The 21,365-nt window shown below is 32.9% G+C and overlaps 1 protein-coding gene across 1 annotated transcript; it reads left to right on the forward strand.

Annotated features, from left to right (window-relative positions):
- The first annotated feature begins 795 nt into the window (after positions 1–795).
- On the forward strand, positions 796–1,770 carry LOC141520181 (olfactory receptor 4K15-like). Its single transcript, XM_074231990.1, has one exon. The coding sequence runs from the start codon at positions 799–801 to the stop codon at positions 1,768–1,770; it is 972 nt and encodes a 323-aa protein (XP_074088091.1). The 5' UTR covers positions 796–798.
- The last annotated feature ends 19,595 nt before the right edge of the window (positions 1,771–21,365 follow it).

Below are 21,365 nucleotides of genomic sequence, written 5' to 3' on the forward strand. Positions count from 1 at the left end.
TTTTGATCTGGGAGCTGGGGACCCATCCCTGACTTACTGCTTCCCTAGGGAGTTGCCTATGTTTTAGTTGCTAGTATTTTATTTCCTGCATTAGGGTAATCTAAACCTGTACCTCATGTGCACCAGGTTTCCTAGGTCTCAAAATTTGTCTTTTGAGCTGGGATTGGGATCCTCATTACTGGTTTACTGTATACTGACTTGGTGGTCTCAGACCTAACTCGTGGTAAGAGCTTTGCACCTTACATTGTTGTAATTATCATGAGTTTCTCTCACTTGTCTACATTCTTCCTTTTCACAATTTCTAATAGTACAAACATATTTCATTATATTCATGTATGAAACTTCGGTCATTTTTCCAATTAGTTGGCACCTGCCTTACTTTCCCCCAGTTCTTTAATATCCCCAAAGCATGGCTACTTCATCTCCTTTTAAGGTTCAGTTCAATTGCTTCCTCCTCCCTCCCTACTTCATTGCAATCTTTCTTTTCTCAACATTGCTTATATTTTATTTATCTTTATCCTCTGTCCTGAACAATACAAGATAGGGAATATTCCATACACTTAATTTTTTGTCTCTGTGTATATATATCTTTATCTATATATATGTATAAATATGTATATATATATATATATATATATATATATATATATATTGCCTAGTAGTGTTCCTAAATATTTGTAGTAATGAATATTCTTAATGAATTAAATATCCTTTATGAAAGGGTGCTTCCTTTCGTGCCCTTAAATAATTTGTATTTCTGATTCATTTCCTTTTAGCTAACTGCTGTAGCCTGAAGTAATGAATCAAAGAAATCATTCAAGAGTAACTGAATTTGTGTTGGTTGGACTCTCCACTTCCTGGGAGCTACAGATTCTTTTCTTTGTACTCTTCATTTTGCTTTATATGGCCATTGTGCTGGGAAACCTTTTAATTGTGTTCACGGTGATATTGGAACCACTCCTACACACACCAATGTATATGATGCTAAGTAATCTTTCAGTACTTGATATATGCCTGGCTACCTATGCAACCCCCAAGATGATCATTGACTTTCTTTCGGAGTTAAAGACCATCTCCTTTGAGGGGTGCATGGCCCAGATATTCTTACTTCATGTCTTTGCTGGTGGTGAGATGGTGCTCCTTGTAGCTATGGCATATGATAGATATGTGGCCATATGCAAACCCCTACACTATGCAACTATTATGAGTCTGAACAAATGCATAGGGTTTCTGGTGGCTTCATGGGTAATTGGGATCTTACACTCCCTGAGCCAATTGGCCTTTACTATAAATTTGCCCTTCTGTGGTCCCAATGTAATAGACAGTTATTATTGTGATCTTACTTTGGTCATCAAACTCGCCTGCACTGATACTTATGTTCCAGAAATACTAATGCTCTTGGACAGTGGTTTAATGGGAGTGGCCTCTTTCCTCCTTGTGCTTATTTCCTATACTGTCATCCTGGTCACTGTACAACATCATTCATCAGCTGGTATTGCTAAGGCACGTGCTACACTGACTGCACATATCACTGTGGTGACCCTTTTCTTTGGACCTTGCATCTTTATTTATGTCTGGCCTTTCAGCAACTTTCCAGTTGATAAGGTCTTCTCTGTGTTCTCTACTATTTTTGCTCCAATATTGAATCCACTAATCTACACTCTAAGAAATAAAGAGGTAAAGACAGCCATGCAGAAACTGAAGAGCCAACATGTAAGTGTCAGGCAGATTTTTAAACTGACCCCAGTCTTGACTAACATGATACCTTGAGCAGACCTTCAAGTCATTCTGTCCTTCATTTTTTTCAAAATAAATTTTGTCTTTAACTTTTTTCATTTTTATATAAAACCTGAGAAGGATAAACTCTAATGGAAGATGAAATTAAGAATAAATTAAGAGTAAAGAGAAATTAAGAGTAAAACTTTATGAAAAGCCAAAATCTAATTCTTTGTTGCTATTGTTGTATCTAACTCTTCATGACTCCATTTGAGATTTTCTTTGCAGAGATAGTGGATCTGTTTGCCATTTCTTTCTTCAGTTTATTTTACATATGAGGAAAATGAGGTGAAGAGAGTTAAGTGACTTTTCTAGGGTCACAAAACTAAAAAGTGTCTTTGTCCAGATTTGAACTCAGAATAATGAGTCTTTCTGAGTCTAGACCTTGTGCTTTATTTACTGTACCACCTAGCTACCCCAATCTAATTATTTAAAGTTGTCATTACATAGATCCAGCTGGATTTCACAAGTTGTTAATATTGTTTATTTAAGTATCATAGTTCTATCATATCATTGCATCAGATGAATCATATAATCATTGAAATTGAGAAAAGAATAAGGTGAAATGAAAGACTCCTAGAACATATATTTATGAAACATGTAATTACAATCACAGGTGTTTTGTCACTATATTTGAATTAATAACCTCCCACTTCACCTCATTCATGAACAAAAATGGTGATGCACTGGATCTTGCAGTGCATTATGTTCATTATGCTTTATCTTCATGGTCAAGCATTTTGTCATTCCTCATCCACCCCCTAATTCTTTGACTTCCCACACATCCCTCTTATTTCTATCCCAGACTAGTATACCAGGTAATCAAGGTGGGGAAGAGAAGAGAGAGTGATTATTACAAACCTCTTCATTCTTCTTTAAACTTCCCATGGCTTCCACTACTCCCACACTCTCAGCTAAGAAGTTTGCCTCTCATATAATCCTTCCATCCCTACTAATTATCATTCTATATCTCTTTTGTCTTTTGTGGTTAAACTTGTTAAGAATGCTATCAACTTTCTCTCCTTTCACTTTCTTTTTACAACCTGCATCCTCTTTTTACAATCTTGCATCCTCTTCCTTTCACCAAAACTGTTTCTCTAGTCATCAAATCTCTCCCAATTTGAACTTAGGAGTTCCTGACTCAAGGCCCTGCTTTCTATTCACAGTGCCACATCCTTATGTTCAGACATGAAAAAATATATATAAATTTTAAGAATTTTGAAGTTTGATCGAGTTGGAATGAGGGAGCAGTAGTAGATGAGCTACTACCCAAGACTAGTTGTTTTAACAACATGTACTGAATATTTAATACCTAAATATTAAGCTTATAAGGTACTATATATTGCTTGTATTTGATGTTCATCCTTTGTAATTGAAGAGGACCATGTGGTCATATAAATTATGACATGATTTTCACAATTATGTTTATTATAGGGAAGGGATGTTGTGCAAAGGAATCCTTCTCACTTGTCTTAACCAGGACTATTTTACATTATGGCCTGAATTTATAGGAAACAGGATTTTTGGTGGTAATTTAGTGCTTTGGAAATCCTTGTTCCTTGAATATGATATTTTTCCTATGATATTAATGGACACTCTATCATTGTATGGTAAAGGACCAGCACATGATTTCTGGTGACAAAATGGCAACTCACAGAACAGTAAGTATCACAACATTTGAACAATATCAGGTTACAAAAACAGTTAATCCAAAACTTCTTCTTGATGAATTAATTGTCAGTATAGTCTTTTCTTTCAGACATTAGAATAGTAGGACACTAGAGCTATGCTTCTCTGCTCCACTAGTACACTCCCCAGAATGCAAGCTCACCGGATACCTCCAGAACTTCAGTGTTTTACAAGATGCAGGCCATTCTCTTAGAGCAAACCCATTCCAGTGCAATCCTGACTTCCATAAAGAAAAGAGTATGTTTCCTGGGACTCCTGCTGGCTTCTTGGGGAATCTGTTGCACTGTTCACCTTGCAGCCATCAACTTCAAAATTCTAGATTTGTGGATGTGAAACTGACTTCTTTGGATTGACCAAGGGCAATGGAAGACATTGCATATCCAGAATATGGCTAAGCTATCTCTCAGGACCCATGTTCTACTGTTGTTCATGCAGAAATCTTCTCCACTTATAAAATAGCCATATTACAGACTTCTGTTTTTGTTATTGTCCTTTGTTTTTGACAAATATATTGTAAATTTCAATTTTTAACATTTCTTCTGAATGTAGATATAAAGTACCTGTCCCATACTTAATTCGTTGAATAAAAGTTGCACAGTAAATAGAGCACTGATCTTGGAGTCAGGAGGATGGGAGTTCGAATCTGGTCTCAGATGACTGACACTAACACTAGATCTATAACCCAGGATGATAACTTAACACTGAATACTGAGCATCCAGGACTATCTCTAAACATCTTGACTGATATCTGGCTCCTGAACCCAGATGACTCCAAAAAGAGAAAGTGAGGTTGATTACTTCACTCTGGACCACCTCACTCAAATCCAATTCTTGTGCTTGTCATGGCATGACCTCCCTCTGTTTTTTTCATCAGGACTATTTGAAAGTCTATCTTTTCACTCTGAAGGATTATGTTCAGTTTTGCTACATAGGTGATTCTTGATTGTAAATTTTTTATTATCCATATTATGCCCTTGTTTCATTTTGTCTGCTTGCAATATTTTCTCCTTAATATGGGAGCTTTGATTTAGGCTATAATATTCCTTTGGGGAGACATTGAATGTATTTTTAATTTTGATTTTACTCCCTGGTTCTTGAATATCAGAATAATTGTCCTTGATAATATCTGGAAAGATGAAGTCTAAACTTCTTGGTTATTGTTGTGATTTTTTTAGTTTTTATCGTGGCTACCAAGTCATTCAATAATTTTTAAAATTATCTCTCCTGAATCTACTTTCCTGGTCATTTTTTCCAATGAGATGTTTCATAATTTCTTCATTTTTCATTCTTTTGGTTTTCTTTTATTGTTTCTTGACTTCTTATATTTAGTTTCCTTTAGTTCAATTCTAATTTTTAAGGAATTATTTTATTTACTTACCTTTTCTATCTACTTTCCCATTTGGTCAATTCTACTTTTTTAGTAATTATTTTCCTCAATTTCTGTGCCTATTTTTCCACTTAGCCTGGTCAATTTTTTTATTTTTATTTTTATTTGTTTTGTAACGCAATTAGGTAGGGGTTAGTTGACTTTCCCAAGGTCAAACAGTTAGGTAATTCTTAAGTGTCTGAGGTCAGATTTGAACTCAGGGCCAGTGTGGTATTCACTGTGCTACCTACCTGTCCCCTAGTAGATTTTAAGGTGTTATTTTCTCTTTTCTTTTTTATTAGGTATTTTATTTTCCAAATGCATGTTATAAAAGCTTTTTTCAAAATTCATCCATATGCATATATATATTTTTAACTTACAAAATTTCCTTCTACCCTCCTTTTCCTCCCCAGCAAGCAATGAAGTTAACAGCATGCACACATATTTTTTTATTAACATGTTTACAAATTATTCATTTTTGGTATGTGGAATTAGGATTCAAGGAAAGAGATACACAAGAGATAATTTTTATAAAGTGTTCATCAGATTCTGAAGGGTTGTTTTTTTATTTTATATTTTTGCTTCCTCTGGATTGGTATAACATTGTTCATGGTCTAAAGTGGTTGTCCTAGCTATCTGAACTTCTGAGAGGAGATTTTTCGATCAAGGTTGATCATCTCCTAATATTGTAATATGCACATAGTTCTCTTGGCTCTGCTTCTTTTAATTAGCATCAGATCCTGCAAGTCATTCTATGCTTCTCTAGAGTCCAACCATTTATGGTTTCTTATTAAACAAGAATATTCCATAACTTGTTTATCCAGTCCCCAATTGATGGGCATCCCATCAATTTCCAATTCTTTGCCATACACAAAAGAGCTGCTATGAATATTTTGGAACATATTGAACTTTTCCCATTTTTTATGATTTCTTCTGATTATGTGCCTAGAATTAGAATTTCTGACTCAAAGGGAATCAACATTTTTATTGCTCTTTGGACAGAGTTCCATATTACTCTCTAAAATGGTTGGTTCTGTTCACAAGTCCACCAGCAATGCATCAATGTTCCAATCCTTCCACACCCTTTCCAACATTGATCATTTTCCCTTTTTCTCATCTTAGCCAATCTTATAGGTGTGCAGTCATATCTCATTGTTGTTTTAATTTGCATTTCTCTAATCAATAATGATTTGGAGTATTTTTTCATATGATTTTATCTGGCCTTAATTTCTGCATTTGAAAACTCTCTATTCATATCTTTTGACCATTTTTCAATTAGGGAATGATTTTTAAACTTAGAAATTTCATAAAATTCTCTATTTATTTTAGAAATGAGATATTTATCAGAACTTGTAGTATGAAGCTTTCTGCTTTCCTTCTAATTTTGGCAGGATTGTTTATATTAGTGCAATATTTTTTTAATTTAATATTAGTCAAAATCATTTATTTTGTAGTTTATAATGTACTCCCTTACTTGTTTGGTCATAAATTTGTGCCCTTTCCATAGATCTGATTGATTCATTGTTCTGTTTCTTAACCAGCAGCAGGTGGTTTTGATGCCAGCCACTTTATAGTAGAGTTTTACATCTGGTACAACTAGGACACCTTGCTTTACATTTTTTTCAACAATTCCTCAGCTTTTTTCGACCCTTTGTTGCTCCAGAGGAATGCTGTTACTATATTTTCTACCTTGGTAAAGTTGTTATTTGATAGTGTTTGGTATGGTCCTGAATAAGTAATTTAATCATTATATTAATGTGACCTAACCATGAGCAATTATGACTTTATTTGGGTGAGAAGTACTTTATTATTGTGTTCATACAATTTCTGGGTTTTCTTTGGGTGATGGACTCCAAAGTATTTAATGTTGTGTGCTATTTCTTTTGTGTACTATTACTTCAATCTTTTGATCTTGGACTTTGTTGTTCCTATATAGAAATGCTAATGATTTATGTTGGTTTATTTTATATCCTGTTACTTTGCTGAATTTTTAAAGTTTCTCAAGGAGTGTTTTAGATGATTTTCTCAGGTTCTTCAAGTATATCAACATATCATCTGCAAAGGATGAAAGTTTTGCTTCCTCATTACCATTGCTTTCTCATTCCTTGATTCCTTCAAGTAATTTTTCTTCTTTTATTGCTTCAACTAGCATTTTTAATACTATATTGAATAGTAATGGTGATAATGGGCATCCTTGTCTCACCCCTGATTTTATTGGAAATTCTTAAAGTTTATTCCCATTCATATAATATTTGTTGATAGTTTTAGATAGATACTATTTGTTCTTTTAAGGAAAACTCCATTCATTCCTAAACTTTCTAGTATTTTTTAATAGGAATGGATGTTGCATTTCATCAAAGGCTTTTTTGGCATTTATTGAGATAATCATGTGATTTCTGTGGTTTTGCTATTGATATGTTCAATTATGTTGACTATTTTGCTGTTATTGAACAGGCACCTGGCCTGCCTGGTATAAATCCTACCTACATGATCATGGTGTATTATCCTAATAATAACTTACTGTAGTCTCATTGCTAAAATGTTATTTAAGATTTTTGCATAAATATTCATTAGGGAGATTGGTCTATAATTTTCTTTGTCTGCTTTGGTTCACCCTGTTTTAGTTATCAGCACCATGTTGGTGTAATAAAAGGAGTTTGACAGAACTTCCTTTCCTATTTTTTTTTTGCAAGGCAATGGGGTTAAGTGGCTTGCCCAGGGCCACAGAGCTAGGTAATTATTAAGTGTCTGAATCCAGATTTGACTCCAGGGCCAGTGCTCTATCCACTGTGCAACCTAGCCACCCCCTTTCCTATTTTTTAAAATAGATTATGTAAAATAGAATTTAATTGTTCCTTAAATATTTGGTAGAATTCACTTGTAACTTGAGCTGGACCTGAAGACTTTTGCTTAGGGAGTTTATTGATGGTTTCTTTAATTTATTTTTCTACATTGGGATTATTTAAGTAATTTATTTCCTCTTCTGTTAAACTGCACAATTTGTATTTTTGTAAATATTCATCCATTTCACTCAAATTATCCAATTTATTGGCAGACAGTTCAGCAAAGTAACTCTGAATTATTTCTTTAATTTCCTCCTTACTGGTGGTTAGTTCACCCTTTTCATTTTTGACAGTGGTAATTTGGTTATCTTCTTTCTTCTTTTTAAATTAGATTAGCCAAAAGTTTGTCTATTTCATTGGCTTTTCTAGAAAGCCAATTATTTATTTTATTTATGAGATCAATGGTTTTCTTGCTTTCCATTTCATTAATCTCTCCCTTGATTTTCAGAATTTCTAATTTGGTACTTAATTGGGGATCTTTAATTTGCTCTTTTTCTAGCCTTTTTAGTTGAATACTCAATTCATTGATCTCCTCTTTCAATATTTTATTCATAAAGGCATTTAGAGCTATATAATTCCTCCTTAAACCTGCCTTGGCAACCCATACAATTTGGTATGATATCTCATTGGTATCATTTTCTTGGATATAATTACTGATTATTTTTATTATTTGCTATTTGACCTACCCATTATTTAAGATTAATTTATTTAGTTTCCAATTGGTTTTTGGTTTGTCTTTCCAAGACCCTTATGTTTGCCTTCTTTTAAAGTTAACTAAAGTATATTAGATTCTGCTTCAGCTCTTTAACATTGTATGTGTCTTTCGGTTTCAAGTATACCTCATGTAAACAACATATATTTGAATTCTGGTTTCCAATTCATTCTAATTGTTTATTTCCCTCCATTCTATTTTCTTCTTCTGGTCTCTTCTTTGCTAATCTATTCATCTTTTTTGTACTTTCTGCCCCTTCTTTTAACATCTTTCCCTTCTTTTTTTCCTATTGAGTAAGTTACATTGCTATATAGAGCTGTCGTATGTGTGTATATATATATGTGCATATTTTATATTTGTATACAACATATATATATTTAATATGCATATATTCCCTCTTTAAAAAAATTACAATGAGAGTGAGTGTTTAAGCATTGTTCACCAATCTCCCCTCCCTTTTTAATCCTCATTGTAAAAGTTCTTCCTCTATGCCTCTTTTCTGTGAGGGAAAAAGAAATGTCCCTACTCTCATTTTCACTTCACCCTTCCCCAATGCATTACTCTTTCTTGCCAACTCATCTTTCTTGAAGACCTTTCTAGGATAATCAACTTACAATCATGCCCACTGTCTATGTAAATGCCTTTAGCTACCTTAATATGATAAAGTTTTTAGGACTTTCACATTTCATCTTTCTATATAGGAATATAAACAGTTTAACCTTAGTAAACACCTTGTGATTTTTCTTTCTTATTTACCTTTTTATGTTTCTCTTAAGTCTTCTATTTGAATGTCACATTTTATATTCATCACTAGTCTGTTCATCAGGATTGCTTGAAAGTACTCTATTTCTTTAAATACTAAGTTTTCCTGATGGATTAAACTCAGTTTCACTGTGTAGGTTATTTTTTATTGTAATTATTTTGGACAAAATAGCTTCCAACTATTCCTTTAATTTCCTCTTCAGTGAAGGGGAATTCATCCTTTTCATTTTTCATACTGGTAATTTGGTTTTCTTCTTTCTTTTATTTTTACTAAAATCAACTCTTAGTTTTATTTATTAGTTCAGTAGTTTTTATGGGGTTAAGTGGCTTGCCCAAGGCCACACAGCTAGGCAATTATTAAATGTCTGAGATGGGATTTGAATCCAGGTACTCCTTACTCCAAGGCCTGTGCTTTATCCACTATGTCACCTAGCCGCCCCTAGTTTCTTACTTTCAATTGTTTTAACCTCTCCTTTGATTTTCAGAATTTCTAATTTGGAATTTAAGTGGTGATTTTAATGTTCTTTTTATGGTTTTTTCATTGCATAATTCATTGATCTCTTTCTCTATTTTATTTATATAAGCATTTTGAGATGCACAATTTCCCCTAAGAACTACTTTGGCTTCATTCCATAAGTGTTTGGTATGTTGTTTCATTATTATCTTGTTTTGGATAAAATTACTGAGTGCTTCTATGCTTTGTTTTTTGATCCACTAATTTATTGATTTCCCATTTGGCTCAGGAGAGAAAAGAAACATGCATGCACTCAGGTGGGGATGCTAGCAGGACAACTAGCAGAGTCATTTATTGATAGTATCAAACAGATTTTTATAGCAGAAAACCACAAAATCAGCATACAGGATAAAACAATGATGCTTCTAAAACTAGTGAAGGATATAACCTAGCAGGATATCAAGAAGTTTGGGTACAGGGCTATCACATAAGTGAGGCCAATGGATGACACAGCTGTGTTATCACAGCAGAGTTCTGTGGAGAGTCTTCAGCTCGAGGGTCACCAGAGACTTTCTAAGCCAAACTTGCTCAAATGGCTCTCAACACTTTCTCCTTTTCTGTTTACACAACAAACTCACAGTTGCCCAACCTGATGCTCAACCTGGGTTATACAATTCTGAATTCTACTGATAACATATATAGTAGCTTTGGTTACAGGAAAAAATACTTTGACAAAACTTGGTAAACAGCAAAGTAGAAAATCAAGAGAATCAATGTAAGACATAATTGTATAATACTCTGGGTTCAAAGCCCAAAGAGGGTGGGCTGTAGAAGCCATTTAATTATCTTATGGGCTGTCTTTTTGGGAGACAAATCTTGCTGGAAGGCTTCCTGGATGTCTTTAGTCAACTTATTCAAGTCATCAATTAATACCAAAAGACACAATAGAATTCCCAAACAATCCATCAAGGTGATTCCTACCCTTGTTCCATTCTCATTGAGTATCATTATACTCCAGATTGGTCACACAAATTTGCATGTAGCCATATTCACAACTAAGTATCTGTTTAAACTCTACCATATCCTATTCATCTCCTATAGAAACTAATGTCTTCTTCAAACCCTTAAACATTAGCAAAAATTGTTTATCAATATCTGACTGTTTTTGGAAGCCCAGACTTACATTTTTACTAAGTTCCTCTAAATAATGTGCTTGAACTATTTCATTTTGTACATTAGATATAGACAGGGCAACTGATATAGATGAGTCTATAAGTGATACAAGCATAATAACTCCAACTGCAAAACAACTAATACATCTCTTAAACCTTCCAGATGTGAGATTCTCCTGTCTTTGAATTCATTAACCAAAACCATGATCTGCAATGGATTTGTAACATCCTTTGGTTTTTAACATCTTGAATGTGAAACCCAAACTCTTACTTAGAGCAAAAATAGTTTTTAAAATGAGAGACAAACAACAAATGATCAATATCATAATTACAACAAAGCTGAAAACAGAAATAATACCATGTAACCATCTACCAATTACAGGTGGAGAAGAAAACCAAACATGCAATTTCTTTCTCAAATTTATATTTTCTTCTCTAACACAAATTGTTCATTACAGAAGTTTGTAATGCATTAATCAAATAATAAATATTTTCATAAAGTCTTCTTCTGAACCTTAAATGTTCTAGTACCACTTTCTGATAATTCTAGAGCATATTTTGCTTCTATCTTTTCCTTATTCAACACTTCCTTAAAAACACATGCTCAAATAAGGCAACTGTAACAGTTAATATTATTTTCCCTCTTTTTTATCAGTAATGATCATAAATTCCTCTATATGGGGTGTGATATTATTTAAGTCAGAAAAATTATACCTATCTTCTCAGCAGTTCTTCTGTGATATTTCCTTTTTTTAGGTTTGTTTTTTTCTGCAAGGCAAATGGGGTTAAGTGGCTTGCCCAAGGCCACACAGCTAGGTAACTATTAAGTGTCTGAGACTGGATTTGAACACAGGTACTCCTGACTCCAGGGCTGGTGCTTTATCCACTATGCAACCTAGCCACCTCTCTGTGATATTTCCAATAGCAACTTTGTTATATCTCAAATAATTTTCACCTTCCCCTATCAAAATAAATTCCCTCATACTTTTCTCTCCACAGTATAGTTTTGAATATAAGTCCAATATTCAGTTCCCTTTGCAGTCCCCAAATTGTTCATGATTAATATAAGCATCACAAGTCATCCTATAAGTCCATGTTGTGCTTTCCTATTGAATGGTCTGTCCTTTCTTCCCCTCTTATGCTTTCTTTACTGATTTCTTAAGTGGAAGTTATTCATTTTATGTATTATTTGAACATCTGGGCTACACAGTCTGACATCCAGACAGTTTCTCCATATTTGGACAAAACAAAAGCATGCCCTTGACCCCAGGTTAGTAACTGATCAAGTCCTTTCCAATATCCAGATTTGGTATCCTTTCATATTTCTCTATGAGTACTATTAGGAGTATTTATAATGTTTTCTATGGTAATTTTGTAATCAAAGTTTTTTTCAGCCTTGGGTTTATTCTTATCATCCAAAATCAAATAATTAATGAATATAAAGCTGTATTTAGGAGTAGTCTGGTATTTACGTCCCCACAGTCCCCCCTTTCTGTTTATGTAGAAAATTTTTAACGACCTATTCTTCCTCTCAATTATAGGCTTGACCTATGGGATTATAAGAAATGCCTGTAATATGTTCTATATAGAAATATATACAGAATTGTTTAAATGCCATAGATGTATATCCAGAGCCATAATCTGTTTTTATAGATTTTGGTATCCCTGTAAAACAATGTAATAAATGATCAATCACACCTTGAGTAGCCTCTGAAATTTGTGCTGTTGCCATTTTATGTGAACTAAATGTATCTACAGTAACATGAATAGATTTCATTTTCCAAAAGGTGTATAATGAGTCACATCCATCTTCCATAACTCATTAGGTGTCAAGTCTCTAGTTCTTAGAATAATTTGAGGGGTAGGTAAATACCCCTTTGTGGACAGGATTTTACTATATTCCTAACTTGCTCTCTGGTGTAATTTTAAATGCTTTCCTTAGTAAAGAGGCATTCTGATGGAATATTTTGTGAGATGGTTTAGGTTTCTTTTCTACTAAGCTTATAAGGAGTGGGAGGGTTAATTGATCAGTCCTATGATTAACTTCATATATATGGGTCCAGGCAATCCAGGGTGGGAATTTATATGTTCAATAAAAAAGGAATTATATCTATTTCAGATAACTTTTAGTAATTCTTTAAGAGTTGATACAATACTCTATCAGTGCTATAATTAATAAAGGCTGTTTCTATGTGTCTGACCACATGATCATCATACTTACTATCTGTAAAAGTATTAAAGAGTTGTGGCCATTCACTTAATACCAATAATGTGGCATATAATTTCTTTTATTTCATATATACTTGGACTTACGGTTTTAGAACAAGGTCCATCACATTGTTTAAAAATTTCAGGGAACCCCGAGGGTCATAACTTCTGATAGTTTCCCTCATCTCTACAAAGAAATCAATTTTCAATTCTAGGCTTAGATATTATTACAGAAAAATAGCTTATATAGACAAAATTAGATCACCTAACTTTTTCAGCATCTTGCTCATCAGTAAGATGGATTACATACATAACTGGGCTACATAATTTTCAATTTCCCATTCATCTTTCAAAGTCCCTCACATATACTCAATATTACTGGAAATAATTACCATATTTCCCAATCACTCTTCTTCTGAGTTTACCATTTTATTTCTTTAAAATTAAACATTTAACCTATGGGAAACATAAAATCTCCAGGCTGACATCTCACTCTCTTAAAGCAAAAACAAAACAAGTTCTCTTAAATATAAACTTAGACCTGAATATCTTTTACATGCAAATTTCTTTTTCATTTCTGTATAAGCTATTTTCATCTTATACCAAATACACTTCTAATTTCAAAAAGAAAAATAACATTCTCTATGCATTTAGTTTTAAAATATATATTAATTTTCAAAAAACCCAAAGCAATTTTTTTACCAAAGCCAGTGTTACAAGATACATATATAATTTCTAATATATATAGATATAATTTCATAAATATGAAATGGAAAAATAAAGCTTTTCACAAACTATCTATGCCAAAGAAGATTGTGGCAGATATAACCGATTGGCAAGGTATTCTCTGATTTTCTTATAACAAATCTTTAAAAATGTGATTAGTGACACTTTAATTCATTCATATTTTGTTATTGTAACACAATTTTCAAAAAGAATTCTTTGAATCTGCTCTTGTACAGTTTACTAATTATATATAACACATTCTTAAGACCAAATATTTCTAAAAATTTTTATGATTACAAGATTTTCTTTATAGTTCTCTTAATAGGGGTGGCTAGGTGGTGCAGTGAATAGAGCACCAGCCCTGGAGTCAGGAGTGCCTGAGTTCAAGTCCAGCCTCAGACACTTAATAATTACCTGTGTGGCCTTGGGCAAGCCACTTAACCCCATTGCCTTGACAAAAAACTAAATAAAATAAAATAAAATGAAATACAGTTCTTTTAATAATCTTATTAATTCCAAATCTCATATTCAAAATTATCTTAAATTATTTTCCTTTTCAAAATATAAAACTTTGCAAATTCTGCTTATTTGTATCAGTGTTATTCTGACTTCTCAATACTCTAGCATAATAAGAGCTTTCTATCCTCATTGACAAAATGATTTTCTGGGAATTGGAGATTTACCACATTTTGAGATATCAAGATAATATGTACTAATTCTTTACCTTTACTGTTTATCATTCTTCTGTCACCCCAAATACTTCAAATACATGAAATATACCCCCTTTTTTAGCAATTACAAAACCTGTTTAAGAGCATAGAACTCAGAAGACTGTGCTAACAAAGGTTTTGACAGCATCCCAGCCTCTATCAAGGCCATTTTGACCCTGCCTATTTTAGCATTCCCTTTCTGCTTTCTGCTCTTATGAATCTGGAGGAGCCAAAAAACACTATAACCAAAAAATCAATATTATTTTTTACAAAACACTTAATTCAGTTATATCTATTTTCAGATAACTTTGTTCACAGGATTAACACATATTATAGAATTACTCCTTTTTGAAAAAATAGTTACCATTTATTTAGCAATTTCTTTCATATCAAACATGTTACTTTATGGGGCATATTAGTTTGACAATCAATTCACTGCCAATATTGCAAAACTGGTAGTTTAATGCAATTTTCAGATTATCCCAACCTCATTTTAAACACATATCTCCATATAGACTTATAACTCTTTATACTTTCTTCTCTTACTCCATTGATTTGTAGATTACTTTTCAAAGTTCCCAAAATCCATCTGTCAGTTATACAAAGTCAAACCTCTCATACTTACTTCTCTCTAGCTAGTCCTTTTTCTAAAAATATTCTTTCTGCTAAACTTCAAGGTCAAAAGATTTGAGCCAGAGTTGAAAATGAACAAGCTGTGGAGAGGGAGAAGGAGGGGAGAAAACATTCTGTCAGAATCATAGTGAAGAAGCAGCGAAGAGACAAAGTCACCAGCCTTTTATCATATTAATAATTCATTTATCTGTTCACATACTATTCTCCAATCATGTAGATTCAAAGTATTTTCTAATCTCAATTCTCCTTTCCTTAGAAACCATGGAGACCATTCCTAAACTGTCTATAAAACTTATCTATTTCTTTTTTTGATAATTTCTAAACCACTCTCTTTAGCCAGTTTCTTCAAAATATTCACATCATGCCCTAGCTTCTTTTTAGTTCTATAAAAATTTCCTTCTCTATTATACCTGTTGTACCTTCTTGGAAAAAGAAAGTAAAAAGCTTATGCCACTTATAGGCTTTCAAACCTTCCCCTTACCTGAATCATCCCAGGACTACCACAGACTTACCGGGGGGTTTTCTTCTTCTGAAAGACTATTTCAGCCCCCAGAGGGCTTCAAGTCCCAGTAACTGCCCCACATGAGGGCACCAAATGTTGAGTTCCCTGTCCACCAGGGGATTAATTCGTCTCAAGAGATAAAAGAAACATGCATACACTAGGGTGGGGATGCTAGCAGGACAACTAGCAGAACTGTTTATTGATAGTATCAAACTTCTTTATAGCAGAAAACCAGAAAATTAACATACAGGATAGAACAATGATGTTTCTAAAACTAGTTCAGGAAATAATCTAGTAAGATGTTACCCAGGTCAAGAAGTTTGGGTACAGGGCTATCACACAAGTGAGGCCATGGATGACACAATTGTGTAATCACAGCAAAGTTCTGTGGAGAGCCTTCAACTCAAGGGTCACCAAAGCCTGGGTCTTTAGTCATAACTTACTTTCTAACCCAAACTCTCCTGAGTGACTCTCAACACTAATTATTTAGTACTGAATTATTTAATTTAATTTAATTTTAGTCTGATCTTCTAGGGAGCTTTATCACATGCAATTTTTAATTGCATTATGATTTGAAAATGAAGCATTTAAGATCTGAATTTATGCCGTAATACACAATCAATTTTTGTGCAGGTGCCATGTCCCTGTTGATAAAAAGGTATATTCCCTATAGACTGGATATAGACTGTGTTTTCCATTACAAGACTTTTAGAATTGTTTTTGATTATTATACTGCTGAAATGAACAAGTCCATCGAACCTGAAGAATATTATACTAACAGTAGTTGTTAGAGTAATGCTTTTCTGATTCTCTTTTCACTTTCCTTTTCTTATTTCTTTCCTCTCCCATTTTCCTGGAAAAATAAATCAGCTCCATTAAAAGTAAAAGAAACCAATTGGAAAAGAAAACACAAAAGATAATTAAAGAAAATAAAATCCTAAAAATTAAAAGTGAACAGTTAGAAACTAATGAATCTAGAAGGATACAAGTTTCTATCAAACAAAATAAAAAGGCTGCTGAAATTGAAAAAAATGTAGAGTACCTTCTGGGGAAAACAAATGACCTGAAAAACAGATCTAGAAGAGATAATCTATGAATCATTGGACTACAAGAAAGCCTAGACCAACAAAAGAACCTGGAAAACATCATGAAGGAAATTATAAGGCAAAACTGCCCATCTACTAGAACAAGATAACAATATAGTAATGGAAAGAAGCCACAGTTACCCTTCAGAAAGAGACCCTATGATAAAAACTCCAAGGACTGTATAAGCCAAATTCCAGAACCCACAAATAAAATAGAGAACCCTTCAAGTAGTCAAAATAAAACAATTCAAATACAAAGGGAACATAATCAGACTAACAGAGGACCTATCAGTCTCAATATTGAAGGATTGTATGTACTTGAATAACATATTTTGGAGAGCTAAGGACATAGGATTATAGCCCAGAATGTAATACCATGCAAAATTTAGCATATATGATCAGAGAAAATGATGGATGTCCAATGAAATAGAGTACTTCCAGAATTTCTTGACACAAAGATCAGAAATGAACATAGAATTTAATTGTCAAATATACCATGGAAGAATTAAATAAAAAAAGGTAAATGAAAAAAACAAAATTGTTTTACACAATTATTCCATTTACACAATGATTCCATAAAAGGGAAGCTATAAGAATTCTAATTATTTAGAACATTACTTCTCTAAGGAAAATTACAGGGTAGAATATAATAGAAGAGAATGAACCTAAAGGATCTAGATATAATTATCTCTCAATTGAAGAGGTCCAAGAACACATCACTATATTTGAGACAAAAAGCCCCTAAAAAAGCATGGATGTTAACTTTAATTAAAGTGTCTCATTACATTTTGACTCATTTTAATCACAAGATGCTAAGCTAACTCCCTCTTGTCTAATTGAGGGCATCATAAACTGTGAAGACATAAGACAGTGTCTCTGTTACTTACAATCATTTGTGTAGTTCTCAGTGAAGACCTCCCGAGCTGAGCTTCCCAGTACTTTGAAATCTTCAAGATTTTTGCAGTTAATTAGATCAGGATCCTGTGCTACACATACCAAAGGGTTAAGTACCCTGGGTGGTGGTGATGGGTGGGGGGGGGGTAAAGTGGGAGCTATAATAGTCCTTGGTTAACATAACAGGATGTGAAAGTGTGAAAGAAAATAGGCCTGGGGGGTAGGAGCACAAAGTTCATGAACTAATAGGGCTTTGGATGATATTTTGGCTTGTGAGGAGGGTTGTGTGAATTTGACAGATACTTGTAAAGGGAATAAGGTAAAAAAATGATTATAATTATAATTTGATGCAATTTGAGTCAATAATGTTTATCAAGCAATCAAATAAACAATCTGTGATGATATCTTGATAACAATAGGAGCTTATCAAGGAATCAAGTAATCAAACTCTGATTGATGATATCTGTTTAATAATATTAGAGGAGCAAGGGAAGAGGTAGAAAGATTTATAATTTTAGAGGGAAAGAAGGGAGTATGTGGATGCTGAGTAAATTCTATTCAATAGATTTAGCCCAATGAGGGAATAAGATACATTCCCACTTGGATTTAAAATTCTAACTTAATATACAGGGAAGGGGTGAACTGAGAATGGGAAAGATAAGAAGAAGGGACTGATAAAAGGGAAGGGAAGGTATAAGTGGAAAGAAACTCTAAGTGAAATTTTTAAAAGAAAAGGCAAAAGGCAAAGGTAGTAAAATTTTGGTGAGGAGAAAAAGAAGAGATAAATAAGAGAAAAGGAAAGACATAAATATAAATGGATAAAGATAGCATGGAGGGAAATACATAAACAGTAATTTTAACTGTAAATGTGAATGGGATGAACTGTCCCATAAAACAGAAATATATAGGAGAATGGATTAAAAACCAGAATCCTACAATACGTTGTTAATAAGAAGCACATTTGAAGCAGAGAGATACACACAGGGTAAAGGTAAAAAGTTGGAGTAAAATATATTATGCCTCAGTGGCAGTACAAAAATCTACAGTAACAATCCCAGGCTCAGGCAAAGTAAAAGCAAAAAATCAATCTCATTAAAAGGGATAAGGAAGGAAACTACATCTTCTTAAAAGGCACAATTGGAAATGAAGCTGTATCATTACTAAACATGTATGCACCTAGTGGTATAGCATCCAGATTCCTAGAGGAAAACTGAGTGAATTACAAGGAGAAATAGACAACAAAACATTAATAATGGGAGACCTCAATCTCCTTCTCTCAGAAGTGGATAAATCTAACAACAAAATAAACAAGAAGGAACTTAAGAAGGTGAATGAAATCTTAGAAAACATAGATATGTTAGACCTCTGGAGAAAACTTAATGGAGATAGAAAAGAATGTGCCTTTGTCTCAGCAGTACATTGCACCTTCACCAAAACTGACCTTATACTAGGACACAAAATCCTTACAATCAAATTCAGAAAAAGAGAAATAATAAATACACACTTCACAGATAATAATGCAATAAAATTGCATGTAATAAAGCATCATGGAAAGATAAATGAAAAACTAATTGCAAATTAAATAATGGGTGGATTAAATAGCAAATAATAGAAATAATCAATAATTATATCCAAGAGCATGATAATAATGGATATTGTACCAAAATTATGGCATGCAACCAAGGCAGTTTTGAAGGGAAACTTTATATCTCTAAATGACTGAAATAGAGAAAGAGGAGATCAATGAATTGGGTGTGCAAATAAAAAAAGCTGGAAAAAGAGCAAATTAAAGATCCCCAATTAAATTCCAAATTAGAAATTCTGAAAGTCAAGGGAGATATAAATAAAATGGAAAGCAAGAAAACCATTGATCACATAAATAAACTAAGAGGTGGCTTTAGAAAAAAGTCAATTGAAATAGACAAACCTCTGTTTAATCTGATTAAAAAAGGATAAAAATAACCAAATTACCAGTAGTAAAATGAAAACGGTGAACTAACCACCTATGAGGAGAGAATTAAAGAGATAATTCAGAACAACTTTGCTGAATAATATGCCAATAAATTGTACCATTTCAGTGATATGGATGAATATTTACAAAAATATAAACTGCCTAATTTAATAGAAGAGGAAATCAATTACTTAACCCCATTTCAGAAAAAGAAATTGAAGAAAAAGTCAATAAACTCCCTAAGAAAATTTCTCCAGGTTCAGATGGATTTACAAGTGTATTCTACAAAACAATTAAACAAAAACTAATTCCTATTAAGTATAAACTATTTTAAAAAATAGGAGAGGAAGGAGTATTGCCAACCTTTATTTATAACACCAACATGTTGCTCATACCAAAACCAGGAAGAACCAAGATAGACAAAGAAAATTGTAGGCAAATTTTGCTAATGAATAATGAAGCAAAAATCTTAAGTAAAATTTTAACAATGAGATCATAGCAAGTTATTACCAGGATACTACACCATGGTCAGTTTGGCTTTATAGTGGGAAGGTTGGGATGATTCAGCACTCAACACATTTAAACATATCAAGACTAAAACCAACAGAAATCATATGATTATTTCAACAGATGCTGGAAAAGCCTTTGATAAATTACAACACTCATTCCAAATAAAAACACTAGGAAGTTTAGGAATAAATGAGGTTTTCCTTAAAATAATAAATAGTATTTATCTAAAATATCAGCAAATATTATATTTAATGGGAAAATATTCAGAACATTTCTAATAAATTCAGGGGTATAACAAGGATGCCCATTATCACCATTATTATTCAATATAGTATTGGAAATCCTTGCAGAAGCAAAAAAAGAGAAGAATAAAAACCTGAAGGAATCAGAATTGGCAACTGGGAAGCAAAATTTTCACTCCATGCAGATGATATGCTGGTATACCTAAAAAACATGAGAAAATAATCTAAAAAACTCCTTGAAACAATTAACAAATTCATCAAAGTAACAGGATATAAAAAAACCCACATATATGATCAGGATTACTATATATGAAGATCAAAGCCCAAGAACAAGAGATAGAGAAATTCCATTTAAAATAACTCTAGACAACAATAAATACTTGGGAATCTACCTCCCAAGACAAACAGAAATTATATGAGCACAATTATAAAGCTCTCCTCACCCAAATAAAGTCAAATCTAATAACTGGAAAAATGTCAAATGCTCATGGTTAGGTCGAGCTAATACAATAAAAATGACAATCCTACCCAAATTAAAATATTTATTCAGTGCAATAGACATCAAACTATGAAATAACTCCTTTACCAAGCTAGAAAAAGAGTAACAAAATTCATCTGGAGCAATAAAAGGGCAAAAATAAATGAAATGAAAAAAATGTAAAGGAATATGGCCTAGCTATACTAGATCTAAAACTATACTATAAAGCAGCATTCATCAAAACTGCCTGGTACTGGTTAAGAAATAAGAGTGATGGATCAGTAAATTAGGATAGGCTCAAAAGAAACACAGTAAATGAAAACAACAATCTACTATTTGACAAACCCCAAAATATTAGCCTCTGGGATAATAACTCACTATTTGACAAAAAATGTTGGGCAAACTGGAAAATAGAATGGCAAAAACTCAGCATAGATACACATCTCACACCCTAAACCAAAATAAAGTCAAAATGGGTATAGAATTTAGACATAAAGAACAATACTATAGATTAATTAATATACCAAAAATACTCTAAACATCTGATCTATGGAAAATTTTATGATCAAAGAACAATTAGAGCACATTATAAAATGCAAAATGAATGATTTTGGCTATATTAAATTAAAACATTTTTGCACTAACAAAATAA

Source organism: Macrotis lagotis, chromosome 4 (genome assembly GCF_037893015.1).
Source record: "Macrotis lagotis isolate mMagLag1 chromosome 4, bilby.v1.9.chrom.fasta, whole genome shotgun sequence".
Lineage (NCBI taxonomy): Eukaryota > Metazoa > Chordata > Mammalia > Peramelemorphia > Peramelidae > Macrotis > Macrotis lagotis.